The 15,208-nt window shown below is 41.8% G+C and overlaps 1 protein-coding gene and 1 non-coding gene across 6 annotated transcripts in view; one reads left to right on the top strand and one right to left on the bottom strand.

The window, feature by feature from the left end:
- SH3KBP1 (SH3 domain containing kinase binding protein 1) overlaps window positions 1–15,208 on the top strand; it is a 267,401-nt gene that overhangs the window by 228,254 nt on the left and 23,939 nt on the right. For all 5 annotated transcript variants that reach the window (XM_011363025.2, XM_023532336.1, XM_023532335.1 and 2 more), the window contains one exon: window positions 3,499–3,584. In XM_011363025.2, the coding sequence (XP_011361327.1) occupies window positions 3,499–3,584 (86 nt within the window). The remainder of the gene's footprint in view (window positions 1–3,498; window positions 3,585–15,208) is intronic.
- On the bottom strand, window positions 12,481–12,599 carry LOC111741734. Its single transcript, XR_002781069.1, has one exon. It is a non-coding gene; the product is annotated as a 5S ribosomal RNA (ribosomal RNA).

The raw sequence follows: 15,208 nt of genomic DNA, 5'->3' as shown, positions 1-15,208 counted from the left end.
TTAAACTGGGTGCTAGAAATCATGCATCAGACTACTCAGGAATAAACACCTAATATTCTTCCAGTCTTAAAAAAAACAAAAACAAAAACAAAAACCCTTTTCCTAATGTATCAGAAGGGCATGTGGATATATGTACATTGAGGTGTATGTCATTTTAAACTTGCCTTTGTCCCTTGACGTCGTAACATCATAAGCATTTGTCCTTATTGTCATAAACTGTCTGTGTCATTTCAGCGGCTATGTAAAAGTCCGTCAAAATACCATAGGTTATTCTACTATTCCCCTATTTATGAAAGATCAGTTCTTTTCAGTTTTTTTTTTTATTACAAGTAACACTATGATAAACATATTAATCTGCAAAACTCATTTGGGTATTTTAGACTATATCTTTAGCATAGACTCCCAGAACTGGTCCAAAACAGATGAACATTTTAAATGCTATTAATATATATCCTGTTCTTTAAGATTACTTCTGTTTACCCTGCACTATTCCCCAAAGGTCTTGAGGTAGATTCAAAATGCATATAAAAGAATAAAATAGTTGAGCGTGACGATAAAAGGGAAATAAGGGTAGAAAAGTAATACAGCCCAAGATAAGATGAGCACAGTGCAGGCGTACCTCAGAGATACTGCAAGTTCAGTTCCAGACCACTGCAGTAAAGCAAAAATAAAGCAAATATTGCAATAAAGCCTGTTACATGAATTTTTTATTTCCCAGTGCATATAAAAGTTATGTTTACATTATACTGTCGTCTAAGTGTACAATAGCATTATGTCTAAAAAATGTACATACCTTGATTTAGAAATACTTTATTGCTAAAAAATGCTAACCATCATCTGAGCCTGTTTGAAAAATGGAGCCAGTAGACTTTCTCGATGCAGAGTTGCCACAAACCTTCAAACAAACAAACAAACAAAAAAAACCCCTCAATATCTGTGAAGCACTATAAAGCATAGTGCAATAAAATGAAGTATGCCTGTAATGTGCAATAGGATTCCCTACGGTCTCTTGAGATAGGCTCACATTCGACTAGAAGCTTCCAGCTGTCAAATCAAAGAGGGAAACGGCAGCTCCAAGATTCATAGTTATCAAAATACGTGAATAAACCACATGTTCCAAAGCAGCCAACCTGTCCTGGGATATATAGATGATTAATTGATGCGCATAGCTCTTTCTTCCTACCAACACCCACTCTGGTTTTCTCCCCAGCTCCCCATCTGGGTGTCACCTCAAACCATCTTCCCCCTTGGCAAAAAAAAAAAAAAAAACCTAGTGAAACTAACTGGACTTTCCTTGCCTGAGTGACCTTGCTCCCCAAACAGAACATGTGTTCTCTTAAGTTTTGGTCTTTGCCGTGTTCCCAAAAGGACAGAACTGTCTGGCTCTGAGAATACCTTGAATTCAGTCTATTAGTTTGGAGGATGACAGCACCAAATCATTCAGGCTCTGTAGATACCAAATAATATTAAGGGCCCTCAAGAACTTTTAAAAGTGACAGTGCTTTCCTACTAATAATAGTGAATTTCTAAAATGTTTCATTCAGAAAGTTATATTCAAATTAGTAAATGCTAGGGCCCTGCCAATAAAATGTTTTGAAATAAATTTCCTCAATCCTACCATTCCTCTTGGCTCAAAGTCTGTCTGAAGGAGTGTGCCCTGTGGGGCCAGTGGATGGAGAGAGACTCTGCCATGGAAACCTGGCCTAGGAGGGCCCCACCACCTTAGGAGGTTGGGGCGAGGCGGAAAACGAAGGCTCTGCTGTGAAGTTCAAGCTGCTTTCCCTTTCCGCATATAGTCCATGTTATCCTTAAACTTTCATTTCAACCAAGCTCTGAAAAGCCCAACAAGTCTTGGTGAAGGCAAAGCCATTTGGCCCAGCCCTGGTTCCCCAGAGTTCTCAAATCTGCGAGTCGTCTTTGGTTGAGGGTGCTTAAGGTTATACTTGAGGTTAAGAGTCAGTCTTGTTCATTTGGGAACTGATAGGGGCTTACTTTCCGCTGGGCCTTCTTCACCATCACAGGACATGCATGTCACACTGAATGCTACCCCTACCACCCCTTCTTGAGTGAGAAACCCAGGAGTCAGCCCTGTCAGGCCTCCAGGTTTATAGGTCTCTTGCTTGAGTTTGCCCTTTGTCGCCCATTACCTCCAGACAAACTGAACCCTGTAGTACTCAGCCCAGTAGTCTGACCTTTGCCAACCTCTCTTCTGTCACTACTGTCTAGGAACCTCGGGCCTTAGCTTTGGTACCCCTGGCCACTCCGGGCACCCCTACCTCCCCTTGCATCAGTGCTCAAACATGCATTTTACTGATATGGCCTCTCTCCCTTTTCTTCCAAGGCCCAACTGTAATGTCATCTCCTCCCAGTGTCCTGGGACTGCCATGCAGACACCCTGCACTGACCCAGTCCTTTCCCCATAGGACTTTGATGTGCCTGTATCTCACATAGCCTGTGCCATGTGTGCTTGTGTTTGTCTGCCTTTCTCTCCCATTTAGACCATGAAGCCCTCCAGAGTAGGTACCGCCTGGCTTGACCCTCTCAATACCCCCAGCTCGATAAGTATTTGAGAAGTACTCCTTGAGTAAATTTGTGACTCATATAGTTTGGCCTCAGGCCATGGTGACTACCAGGAGCCATGAGATGGACTATTTCTATGGCTTTCCTTTGAACAACCACTTGGCTTCTCCCTCTCATTTTATAGGCAAGGATCTTTTTCTATTACGCTGCCATCTCAGACCTTAGATAATCTTATTTGGTGCTTATCCCCTCACCCATGGGCCCAAAGACCTACACTTTTGGAGAAATTTAGAGGAACCTTCTGCTCATGCATAAGTAGGCTGTTTCTCTCATCAACTTGGAGGCCCATTCCGGTCCCCAAGGGCTGCTTCTAGCCCAGATAGAGGGAAGTCACTTGTGTCCTGATGGGCATGGGGGCACCCACCCAAGAGCTGTCTAATTTTACAGGACTGTGCCCTACTGCCAGATTTCAGGCTGCCAGATCTCAACTCGACACCTTGTGCCTGTCAACAACCTGGCTGATGCCTCAGCCCCAGGCCAGAAAACCTTATTCTCAAGGTTAAAAGTAGTCGACCTTTGACAAGTAGCATTGGCTACATTCCTTGCTCCTTAAAAGGGAAGCTCCCAGTTATCGTTTGCTGGTTCTTATTTAGCCATGGGGCGGGAGCAGGGCCTGCGTTGTACCCTGTGTGCCAGCAGGCGGGTTTGTGGCTAAAGGTGCATTGCTGAACAGTCATTATTAAAATAGCCATCTTTGAAAATGTGTGCTAGAGAGGGGGGCATCCAGTCTATTGGCTGCTTTGCACCAAGGCCCATGTGGCTGGATAGCTCGTTGGCTCCCGCTGGCTTCCTCAGAGGCGACAGTGCCACCTGTCTCATGCACAGCACACTCCTTATCTTGTGTACAGCAAGAAAGCTGACAAAATGACAAGGACACACACCAATTATTAAATGCCTGGACTTATGTTTTTAATGTAGGGGTGAAGGTCCAAAGATTGACTTGGTGGGCAGTTCGATATCCAGCATCCTGGACAAGGATCTCTCGGACCGCAGCAATGAGATCGGTGAGTAAGGAGAGCATGCTTGCTTTTATTTGCACAATTTTGAAAGAACGGCAGAGCTCAGTTTGCCCCTTCAAGCAACCTGATGAGAACTAACAGGGCTATTTAAATGCTAGGCTAACAGTCCTCAGTTGGTTTTAGGTGTTACAGTTATGTAAACAAGGAAGCTGATGGTGGTTCTCACATGAAAACACCATGCCTGGGATTTTTACTCTCCTTGGCTTTAGGAGAAATTCTTCACAAAGTCTAATGAAAAGAAATGATGAATAAGCCTTTTTGTAAAAGTGGTCATTAGCACTTATATTCATATTTTCCCATGATTTATGTATTTAGGGTAAAAAGGTGAATGAGTGAAAAGTAGAATAGCAGAATTCATTATAAACGCAGCACTAAGTGTTTTGACTTTGAATTTAAAATGAGCTTTGGTATGATAATTACCACTTAGTTCAGAACATGAGTGAGTTTTCCCAAGGTTAAGATACCACCATGTGATAAATGGGAAGGTAGCAAAAGTCTCTGTGATAAAAAAAAAAAAGTTAGGGGAAATGTGTGGGTGGGTTTGAGGTCACATATGTGCTGGTTGAGGTCACTGTTAGTCTGACTTGGGTGATAGCCCTTTTAACAAGTCCAGATTCAAGGACTAATATTTGTTTAGCTTTACATCTTTTATTTGTACCTATCATGGTCATAAACCAGCAGTCTCATATTCGACATAATAGGGCTACCTTTTGGAATTTGACTCTTTTAATTAAAATTTTCTTTTTTGAAGTAAGTATAGATTCATATGCAGTTATAAGAAGTAATGCAGAGAGATCCACATACCCTTTACCTAGTTTCCCCCAACTACGGTAAAATCTTACGAAACTGTAGTGCAAGATCACAACCAGGATATTGACATCGATATAGTCCACCAGGTTCCCCAGTTTTACTAGTACTGTGTGTATTTAGTTCTATGTAATTTTGTCACCTGTGTAGGTTTGTGTACCCACCACCGCAGTCAAGATGCAGAACATTCCATCACCGCTAGGACCCCTCTGTTGCCCTTTTATAACCACACCTACCTCCTTCCTGTCCCCTCCCCTTCCCTAACCTCTGGCAGCCACTATCACGGATTAATTGGACATGGAAGATTTCTAGCATCATTTGTGTTGGCTATTCAATTTAGAAACAAATGTCCGACAGTTGGCAGGCCTTGTAAGAAGCACCAGAGTGCCTAACAAGAACATTTTTATCACCTTGGGTTATTCCTCTTCTGCTGTGCTATTTGATAGTTCAGGGGAGAGGCAGTGTGTTTTCTTCTGAACCTGCTAATAGAGCTGGATCTTTGTAACTGCTGACCTACAGTGTCTGGTCTGATCTTGTGAAAGCTTGGCGGTAGGATGTGTTATTGTGACTGTAAACACCAAAAGTACTTGCCCTGTTTCCAGAAACTCTTCTATATACTCAGTCAGCTTTTGAAAAGCCCAGTCAAGAAGCATGACCAAGAGCTTCTGACAGCTTGAGCTGATGCAACAATAATAGAAATGCTGGCCTGCTGTAGCATTTGATCTGGTTAAAGGGCAGGGACGAGCAGAGCAGAACTGGCTGTGAATGAGAAGGAATCATCAGAATGAGCCTGATTAAGTTCTAGTTCTACCATTGTAGTTTAGCATTCGGGCCCTGTTTCAAGGCCGGGTGGTCAGTGGGCAAAGTGTCAGTGAAGGTACTATAGGGCCTCCCACAAGAAGGGAGGTGTTCTTCCACCACAATACACTAAGCTGCGCTTCCCTTGTGAAGAACATTGGCCTTTGACCTGTGTTTTCTTTGGGTTTGGAGATGACTAAGGTGGCTGTCACCACCATATGAATCCCATGTTGTTTAGTCTGACAAGCTAGTTTGGAAATGTCAGGGGCATTGATAGAGGGGGATGAGTCTATGGAAGTTTTTCATACTGTAGAAACTAAGCACTAGTTGTATGTATTTTGGAGCCCAGAAAGAGATGCTGAGGTTTAGTTTGTTCTCATTTTGCTAAAAAGACATGAATCCCAGAAAACTATAATTCTTGACGCTAATAATTTCATGTGTATGTTATTTGTATTGTGAGAAACAATGATTGGTAGCTATGTAATTGACCACTACATACTTGAGTACCTACTACTCAAGTACAAGGCTGAATGGCTGCCAAGGCCCTCACACACAGGCCCCGCCTTCCATGGTCTTTGGGTCTGTTTGGGCCCCTAAGATAGCAAATGAAAAGTGAGGTAACATCGACAGTCTGTCTACATGAAGGCCGAGTGGTAGAAAGCAATGCTCCTCAGAGTTGGGGATGCTTCTCGGTGCCCAGGGTGTTAGGGCAGGTTCCATGAAACGGGACACACTTACCTGGAGCTGGAGTTGGATTTGCTTAGGTAGAGGCTGAGGTGGGCAGGGAAATCACTGGGCAGTGCTGATAGCTGAGCATAGATCAGCCTGGCTGTAGCTGAGGGTTTGAAATGAGGGCATGAAATGAGGGCAGACCTGGACGTGGGAGTCGGAACTGGATTGAGTTTGAGGGAGATCGATTTGTAATGTATTCTATAGACAATGGGAGCTGTTGATGATTGACACCGAAGTGGCACGGTCACGTCTTAAAATTCAGATAATCACTGATGGAGCTTTGTGGAACCAATGACATGAAGGAAAGATGGGTGTCAAGAGTCAGGGTTTTTGATAGTTTAGGTGAGAGGGGCTGAGAGAGAACCAGTATTAAACTGCTACAAAAGGACCGTGAAAGAAGGGATAGATGTGAAAGCAGCAGTGCAAGAGAATTATTACTAGGCCTCAGTAACAGATTGGATTTGGGAGTGGGGAGGAGGAGAGAACGATTTGTTATTTGTGAGGTTTTAGGGTTGGGTGGCTAGGGAAGAAAATGACTCAGGTAGAAATAAGCATGTCTGGAGAAGGGACTGGTTTGAGGAGAAACATGACGAATTTGTTTACGTGGACTTCGAGATTTGATCAGACATCCCCATGTCAGTGCTGGATGAAGGCTGAAAGTGGAGGGTGGAGGCTGGGGAGGTGGGCAGGGATGGCAGGTAGAGATTAGGACCTTCCAGGAAAAAAGGACTCAGGGCTGGGGGGTCAGTGCTGCTGATTCTGCTGCTTCCTGGCTGGGTGACCTTCCATAATCTACATAGACTCTCTGAGCTTAAGCTTCATTATCTGTAAAGAATACAAAATCTCTACCTACTTCCTCATCTTGTCTTCCATAATTATGTAAAATCACTTGGTGGGCTGCAAAAAGATAGAGATGCTTATTATTAATGTTTGCTTAGAAGTAATATAGTCAAGAAGAGGAATAAAATCTTTACCATGAGAAAAAATAACCTAGAGCTGAAGACTAAATCCTGCGGAAAGTCCACATCTAAGGAAAAGCGGAATCTTGCAACATCATAGGGCCCAAGGGAGGAGAGAATTTTAAGCAAAATGTCTGTAGGGCCAAAATGCAGAAATGCTCTCAAGGAGAATAGGACATTGCAGAGGGGCTGGCTCTCTTCAGGGCTGCTTTCTTCTTTAAACTCTGCTTTTGTGTTCATGTGTTCATTGCTTTGAATCAAGAAGGAAATTATTTGTACCAGAATGTTTTGTTAGTGATTCAGACAATTGAAGCTGTCCAAATGTGGGTTGCAGTGAATAGCAGAACACAGTCCTGAAAGCCATTAGAAATCATCAATGTTAGCTATAAATAAGTGTGTTTCCTCTTAATAAAGCTATAATTTTAAATTATTATATTATTAAATTAGAGAACATGGCTTTTTCGGATCTCGTGTGGGCAGCTACCAGCATCTGTCAGCCTGTGATAATTTAGAATGAAATCAGTTGGTCCCAAACTAAGTTGTTGATGTCAGTTTGAGATATTGTTTGTATCAGACTACGCAGCCATATTTCAAGGAACATAATAGAAAACATGGATGAGCTCCAACACAGGCCCGCGCATGAATAGAAATGAAAATTAAATTGTCCAGTTTTCTCTTGCTGACGGAAGAATCTGTTCTGATTGAATGGGAGATTATAGGCCGCGAAGTCAAGTGCCATAACATTTACTTTTATTATGCCATATATTGTAGTTCCCACGGCATGGCGGGTTTTATTGTTATACTTCAATACTACGGAGCTTTTCGTTCTTTTCCCACTAAAGCACATGGCGGCAGGCCTTCAGGTGGGAAGCAGCCTGGGAACTAAGCCATCTAGTTTCGACTAATTGATTTAGAAAAAGCCCTTCTTAATTCTCTTTAGTTGCTTGCCTTTGTTTTGACTGTTGTTTTTTTCCCATTCTACTTGAATCTCATCAAACTGTCCCCACTCCATTTCTTTATGTGGATGTCACCTCCCTCTTCACTTGATGAAGCTACAGATTTCCCTTTTATCCTTTCAACCTGACCCACAGACTCACACTTCACACGGTAGTCATTTTGGGGGCCAAGTGTCACTAACTTTAAAGTTCATGGACTTAGGACGCGAACTTGGTTTGGAAGCTATGAAAACTAACTTCAGCTTGTCCTCAATCTCTCACAGATGCCTCTGGGCCTGTTCACTGGGACCAGGAAATGCACAAGCATTTGTTATATGTGGGGCGAGATATTCTCCCAAGATTTAATATGCAGTGTTTAAGTGGGTAGTAAATAAAAGGACAACAAATATGAAATGTAGTCGATGCTGTATTATAAATTTGTGCTCTGTATGTTAAAAGTTTTCAAGATATATAGAGAGCCATTTAATGGTGACTATTAACACAAAATTTTTGTTATGACATCAAATCTCTAAACATCAAAATCTCTTATTTTGAAATTTCTGCCTTTTACTATAGGAAATTACTTCTTGAGGTTGTCGGATGGATTTGGTGGGAAGACTTAGATCCCTGGCTTTGAGCTGTTGGTTTTCCTGTCCTTTTTTTTCTATTTTAAATTTCCCCTTTGGTCCTTGTAGCATTTCAGGTCAGTTGAGTGATTTCTTGGGTTTAATAAGACAACATATACTGTGTCTTGCCTGCCTTAAAGAACTCCATGAGTGACATTTGCAGTGTTGTAGATGGACTGCTGGCTGAGCATGTGTGTGAGTGAGCTGTGCCTCTCAGCTCTCTTGGGGTTAGCTGCTCTAACGTGAGAACTTTTATGCGAGGGTCACGGCTCGCTCCTACAGACAATGTCTCTTTCCCAGCGACCTTCGGACACGGCCTTTGTGATCTGGAACAAGGCTGACATTACCTGTGCATAGGAGAGGAGGATGTGATCCCTGTTATGTCAGCGTCGAGTCTGTAGATGAAACTGTGGGGTGTGCACGTGTGGACACATGCTGCTCTGGCTCTTATTCAGGGACACAGGTCATGATCAAACTTTATATCAGGACCGTTTGAGAAGCAATATGCATTTCTCAAGTATGTGACAAAAAGCAAAAGAGATTGTGCTCAGGGTCAAATGCTTTATTCAAGAAAGTGAAATAGGTTGAACTCTTGATTGATGGGTCTTGAAACTGGTCAGTCATCTGAGCATTTTTGGTTTCTTCCCTGCACTTTGGGAGAGTTGGCCTTAGCTCTGGTTAATTCAGAAGAGATTCTATGCCTGGACCTCTCCCTGCAGAGCCTCTCTTCTGGTTCCCGACCTCTCACCTAAGACTCGTGGGGCTCACAGCCTAGATTTGTGCTGAGTAAACGAGCTCAAGCTGTCAAACCAGCACTGGTTTCAAAATCATCTCGCAGTTCTCGAGGGGATGGGCTAGTGGCAAGTCCTGTCCTTCTCGGTACCTCCAAGAATCTGATCGGAGATGTAAACTGAGGATGTCCACTGAAAGATGTCCACTTCGCTCTTAGAAGCATCAGTCCACAGCAAAACTGAGGTGCTCGCTTCTGCCTGCTCGGCCTCCCTCAGGACAGTCCTGGCCTTTGACAGTCCATCGCATTGGCTGGGTTTGTACTTAATTTTGATGGGTTCCACACACGTCTTTTACCCCATCACATCCAGTAAGCACAAAAGCCACAAACATTCAAAGTGCCAGTAGGTGAAGTCTCATGAATACTATAGAAACACAGATGGAGAGTAAATAGAAATGAGGAGACAGGGACAAATGTTTCATAACCTCAGGCGAGCGATGTACTAGGTGATATGAACTATTCCAAAACACAGAGTGAACAGTGCCATCCTGCCTGAGCCACCTACAGCCATCGGCCTACAACAAGGAAAAGTAACTGGTGATAGGAGCAGAGGGATGTTCAAGCGTGTAGCAAGCTCAGTTTGGCTGGCTCTTACATTTGTGGTCTGCCCCAGAAGGTCACCTGTGTGCAGAGGCAGCAAGCATGTCCTCCCCTGGGATTTTGGTCACCTGCTCTCTATGGTCAAGGCCCTCGAATTCTTCAGCCCAATGGCTTGAGTGTCTCTTCTTTTGCTACATACTGAGACTGTTTATGGCTTTGAGAATACAAATGTGGAGGAACACCCCATGGGTTCAAAGTAGTCTATGCACACAGCAAAGAGACCTATCTAGTAACCTTTGTTACACCCACAGTGTGCTCAACTGAGGCCTCTGAGCTGGGAATGAATGTGGAAGCAAGAAGGGAACGGGTAACATTCAGCTCTCAGATTGCACATGGCATTTATTTGGCATGCAGTGCACCCTCCACCCACTGCCTGTAGCTCACAGATTGGCAGAGCCTAGTTATGGCTTCCGTTTGACTTGTGAATATCCAGAGGGATATATGACCTGCCAGAAAACCATGTTCAAGTGGCCCTTTGTCACACTAAAAGCGTTATAGTCAAACTACTTTGTATTAAGGAGGAAAGCTGACTTTGCAAACTTTTCCTCTAGCCGTGGGCTCTGTTAAGATGTGGTCCTGAAGCCTTGGCCCTCTCAGCCTTCCGCTACCTTAGATTCATTAAATGAGAAAAATGATGAGCGTTTGAAGTGAGGTTGGTGGGATCCATTAGAAGGTAATTAGATCTGGTGGTGACAAGCTAAGAATGAGGAGTTAGTGAACAAGAGCCCTGATTTAGAGTCGGAGAAGCCTCTTTATTTAGCTTCACCATGACCTATAGTAGTGCTCTCTACCTCCCCAGGCCTGAGTCATCTCTCCCTGAGGTTATTCATAATCTTTGGAATTTTACAGACTCATCTACCAAAAAAGAGGTGGGGGGCTTTACTGTGAGGGACTGCTAATTTTTATTTTACTAATTAAGCACATTTTTAAAAACAAATACCATCACCTGATAGAAGAGATATAATCTCCAGGTTTAAAAATGGAACACAACTTACTAGGAGACTCACAATGTTGACCTTCTTGTTCTTGGCGCTTTATGACTGCCGATAACTTTGTCATGGACACATACCAGTTCTTGAGGTGGCCTTTGAAAACCACAGGTCTTGCGCATGTCTGCAGAGATGAGGGTGGAGGAAGAGGAGAAATGTCAGGGACAAATAAAAGGCCCCAGAAAGACGTGGGTGTTGAAGCTCTTGCAAAAACTCACCGCCCAGAAATGTACGATGAGCAGATTAATTTTTCTTTATAGAGTACAATTGCTTGTGATTTTTTTTTAAAAAAAAATCACTCGTGGAGTATCTGCTTTTTCGGGGCACTTTAAATACTTTGTACCTCTGTCTCTTCCTTCCCCTAGGGCTGGAGAATGGGGGCCCACTAGCCCTGTTAGCAGTTCCAAAGCCGCCTGTCCCTCCCAGTGCAGTAAAAAGAGAACCGGGCTTTGGACAGGAGGTATTTCCTCCTCACGTTTTGTACTCAGCATAATTTTGGCTTCCATGTTATTCTGGACATTAGGTTGTTATCGTTTCACAGGAACATTGAAATTTTCTGAGTGTCCTTTGTCTAAGTGGAGTGCTATTGAATAAGATGGAATACCCCATGTAGCTTGCTCCCAAAAAGAAACCTGCCCTCAGCCTGGTTGCACATCCTGCTGTCTCAGACCATAGAGCATGGCCTCGTACCTCTTTCGATCTTTATTTTTCATCATTAAACCAGGGGCTTGGGTAAAATGATCAAGAGGGCCCAGTTTCAGCCTCATAGCCTTGTTTCTCTGACTGTTTCTTTTAGCTGAGTTGTCTGGACATTGAGAAAACTGCTCTTTTGGTCACCTAGGAATCCCGTTTAAGATTAATAGCGTATTCTTTCATTTGTCTCTACCTCAATCCTTTTAGTTCTGACAGTTCCTTTAACCTAGAATTGATCATTTGGTCTTTTCTAAGGTGTAATCTAGGGTTTTCTTTGGCCTAAAGGTTTTTGCTTATAAAAGATTTCCTGGCCATATGGAAGTTAAGTAGTTAACAGTTATGGGTATAATCATCATTATGGCATAACTTTTTATAAAGTTTAAACATTATTCACCTTTTTAAAAACTTACCATTTTTTTTTACCCAAATTCTTACAGAGAAATGTAAAAGGATAGGATGTTTGCCATCCTAAATAAGTTTGAGTTTCTACAGGAAACCTTTATATAGAGGCAACATAATCCCACAAGGTCACCAAGGAAAGGGTATTGTGTATTAGATAAACCATGTGTTCTTAGGCACACTTGGATTCGAATCCTAGTTCTGCAAGTTCCAGGTTGAGTGACTCTCAGCTCTGCTTTCCTCTATGGGACAGGTTAGTAATGCCCACCAACTTGGAAGGTTATTGTAAAATTAAGACATAATAATGTGACATGGCTGACTCAAAACAGGCACTTTCTACATGGTAGTTGATATAGCTGCAGTTTAGATGAGACAAGCACCGGGCATCAACCTACATTCTTACCATGACTACTGTTATTGGAATATAGGAAAGTTCTTGAAGACGTAACATAAATCAGCTGACAGATTTTGATAGCTGTCTGAAATCATTTCATAATGATCCACTCAGCTGTATCTTTATTTTATTTTACTTTATATTATTATTTTTTTTTAATGCCTACAGCACCTGGTCTTCCTAGGTGGTCTCCCATCCAAGTACTAACCAAGCCCAACCCTGCTTAGCTTCTGAGATCAGATGGGATCGGGCTTGTTCAGAGTGGCATGGCTGTAGACTCAGCTGTATATTTTAAAGAGCTTCTATCACTTTCCCAATTACAAAGGGAATAGGTGCTTACTTTAAAAAATGAAAGAACACAGGAAGTTAGAAAGTGCAAGTCCCCTGGTATCTCAGCCTCTCCCTGAGATAATTGCTATTAATTTGTTATACACACTTTTAGAAATCTTTCTATGATTGGATGAATGGATGGATTTTTTTACAAAATGTGATCACGTTATACATACGGTTCTGGTCCACCGTTGTTTTTGTACTAAATAATGTATGTTTTACATTTTTCCACGTAAGTCACATAGATTAGCCTTATACTTTTAAAGGCTACATAATATTCCATTGTATGATTCCACCATAATCGATTCTCTAGGAGCAATGCTGCAAAGAGCAGCCTAGGCTTGTGACCCACAAATGGGGTTACCTGTACCTTGGCGGGCCATGGAAACTTCTCAGGCCACAGATAGTGTTCATCTTCTCATCTGCTCTTTCTTCAAACTTATCTCCTGGGAGGCCTGGTGTCATGCTGCTTCTCCTTTCCCACTCTCCTTTCCCAGTCACTCTCTTCCACATTACATGGCACAGCCAATCTCTTGCCCACTCCAGGGGTATGAAAACCCCTGGTGCAAACTAAGAGGCCACTCTAAGATTGGCGTTGGAATTGAGAAATTGAGTGACTCTATTGACTGGACAAAAAAATCCATTTGCAAGTCGGTCGGTTTCTAATTCTTTGCTACCAACAAAATCGAAGAAGGTCCCCACTGCGTTGTTTGTTGATAGATTGTTCAAAATAGTCCTTAATGATACTAGCCACTGTCTGAATTTTCGTATATAACTCGGAAGGATTTCAAAGAATCGAGTGACATTATGATAAAATTCTTTCCATTTCCACCTACTTCTATTTATGTGAACAAAGTGTCTTGGCACTTACATCTACAAAATGAAAAATAGGAATAGAATCAATACCAAACCATGTTCTTCTGGTGCTAAGTAATAATTGTCCACATATGCATGAAGTCTTTGGGGGGAAAGCCCAATAAAATTCTACTTTCTTATGCTTATAAATTATTATCAAAATGTGTGTTATGTGTGTATACATATGTTTTGTTCATTTGTATACTAATTATGATAGCTCAATCCAGAAGAAAAGTAATTTTACACTTGGAGCCTTATGACTTCAGTAAATAAAAAATCATAAGTTTCAATTGATATGCATTTTATAGCATAAATAGATGATAACAAAGGACAAAATATACTAAATTAAAATAAAATTCAGCAGTGAAAGTATGATGAAAACACAAATTCAAGGATGGGAAAGGCATGATGCAAAATTTTCAGCTGTTAAAGAAAAGTTTATTCAAGATCTTTTTAAATGGATGACAGCGATTGTTAAATTGCTGTGGTATTCAAATACACATTGAATGTCTTTAAGAAAGCAATATCATAGTTATATTTTAAAATATCAATATTTAAATTGTAGCAGAAATTATATCCTTTGTGACTAAAACTGATGCAAAATTTTAGATGTCAATTTATGATGTGTGAGGGATACTGGCCTGATAAATATATCATTCTACACTTATAGAAACATTTCCACGGGTTAATTTCTAGAAATTGAATATCTAATGGTGTACACATTTACGTTTTGTGTGGGTACTGATTGCCATGGCTACTTTGTCTACTGCTGTATCCCCTCGCTCCCCATGCCTAGCCCAGAGACTGGCTCATACTGCTTGTCCAGTAAATGCGCGCTCAGTGAATGGACTGAGCATGAATGAGAAGAAATATCATGATACAGGGTCGTGATGGAGGTCTTTGTTGCCATTAGCCACAGGTGACTATTTAAATTTAATTTAAATAATCATATTTTTCCATATTCCATGTGCTCAGTAGCCACATGGGACAAGTGGCTATCATATTGGATAGTAGAGATATAGCAGATTTCCATTATCGCAGCAAGTTTTAATGGATAGCGCTAATTTAGAGTTATTATACTTTCATTCCCAAAACTATCACTATGCCTGGCATGCAGCAAATACTTAATAAATGTTTGATAAAGTGAATGAATGAATAAACTCCTATTTCCCTCTATTATTCTTCAGCTACAAGTTTCCATGTAAGCATTCCTTTGTACCGAATAGCCATTCTCAGTTAACTTGCCTAACTCCTTCCATTTTCTTGCCAGAGAGTTCCTTAAAGAATCCAGCCCCTTTTTCTGTCCTATATATAACACATTTGAATAAAATAGAACAAAAGCAGTTTGTTATCAGAGCATAAAGTGGTTTCTTCACAAAAGAAAATTACTTTCCTAGTATCTTTTCCTGTTCTGAATGTAGAAACAAATCTCAGAATTTACTATCAGTTGAATGAGAAGTAAGGGCAAGTGTTTCTGCTATCTGTCCAGTGCTCTGTAGTGGAAAGAATTCCACAAACATGAATCCGAATGTGGGCCCTGTCACTTTCTGGTTGTGACCTTAAGCAAGTTATCTAACCCCTCACACACACACACACACACACACACACACTCACTCACACACTCACGCACTCACATACTCTCTCTCTCCCTCTCCCCCTCCCTCTCCCACCCCCTCTCTCCCTCTCCTTTTCCCTCTCCCTT

This window comes from Pteropus vampyrus, unplaced genomic scaffold (genome assembly GCF_000151845.1).
Source record: "Pteropus vampyrus isolate Shadow unplaced genomic scaffold, Pvam_2.0 Scaffold81, whole genome shotgun sequence".
Lineage (NCBI taxonomy): Eukaryota > Metazoa > Chordata > Mammalia > Chiroptera > Pteropodidae > Pteropus > Pteropus vampyrus.
This window is presented reverse-complemented; position numbering and strand designations above follow the sequence as displayed.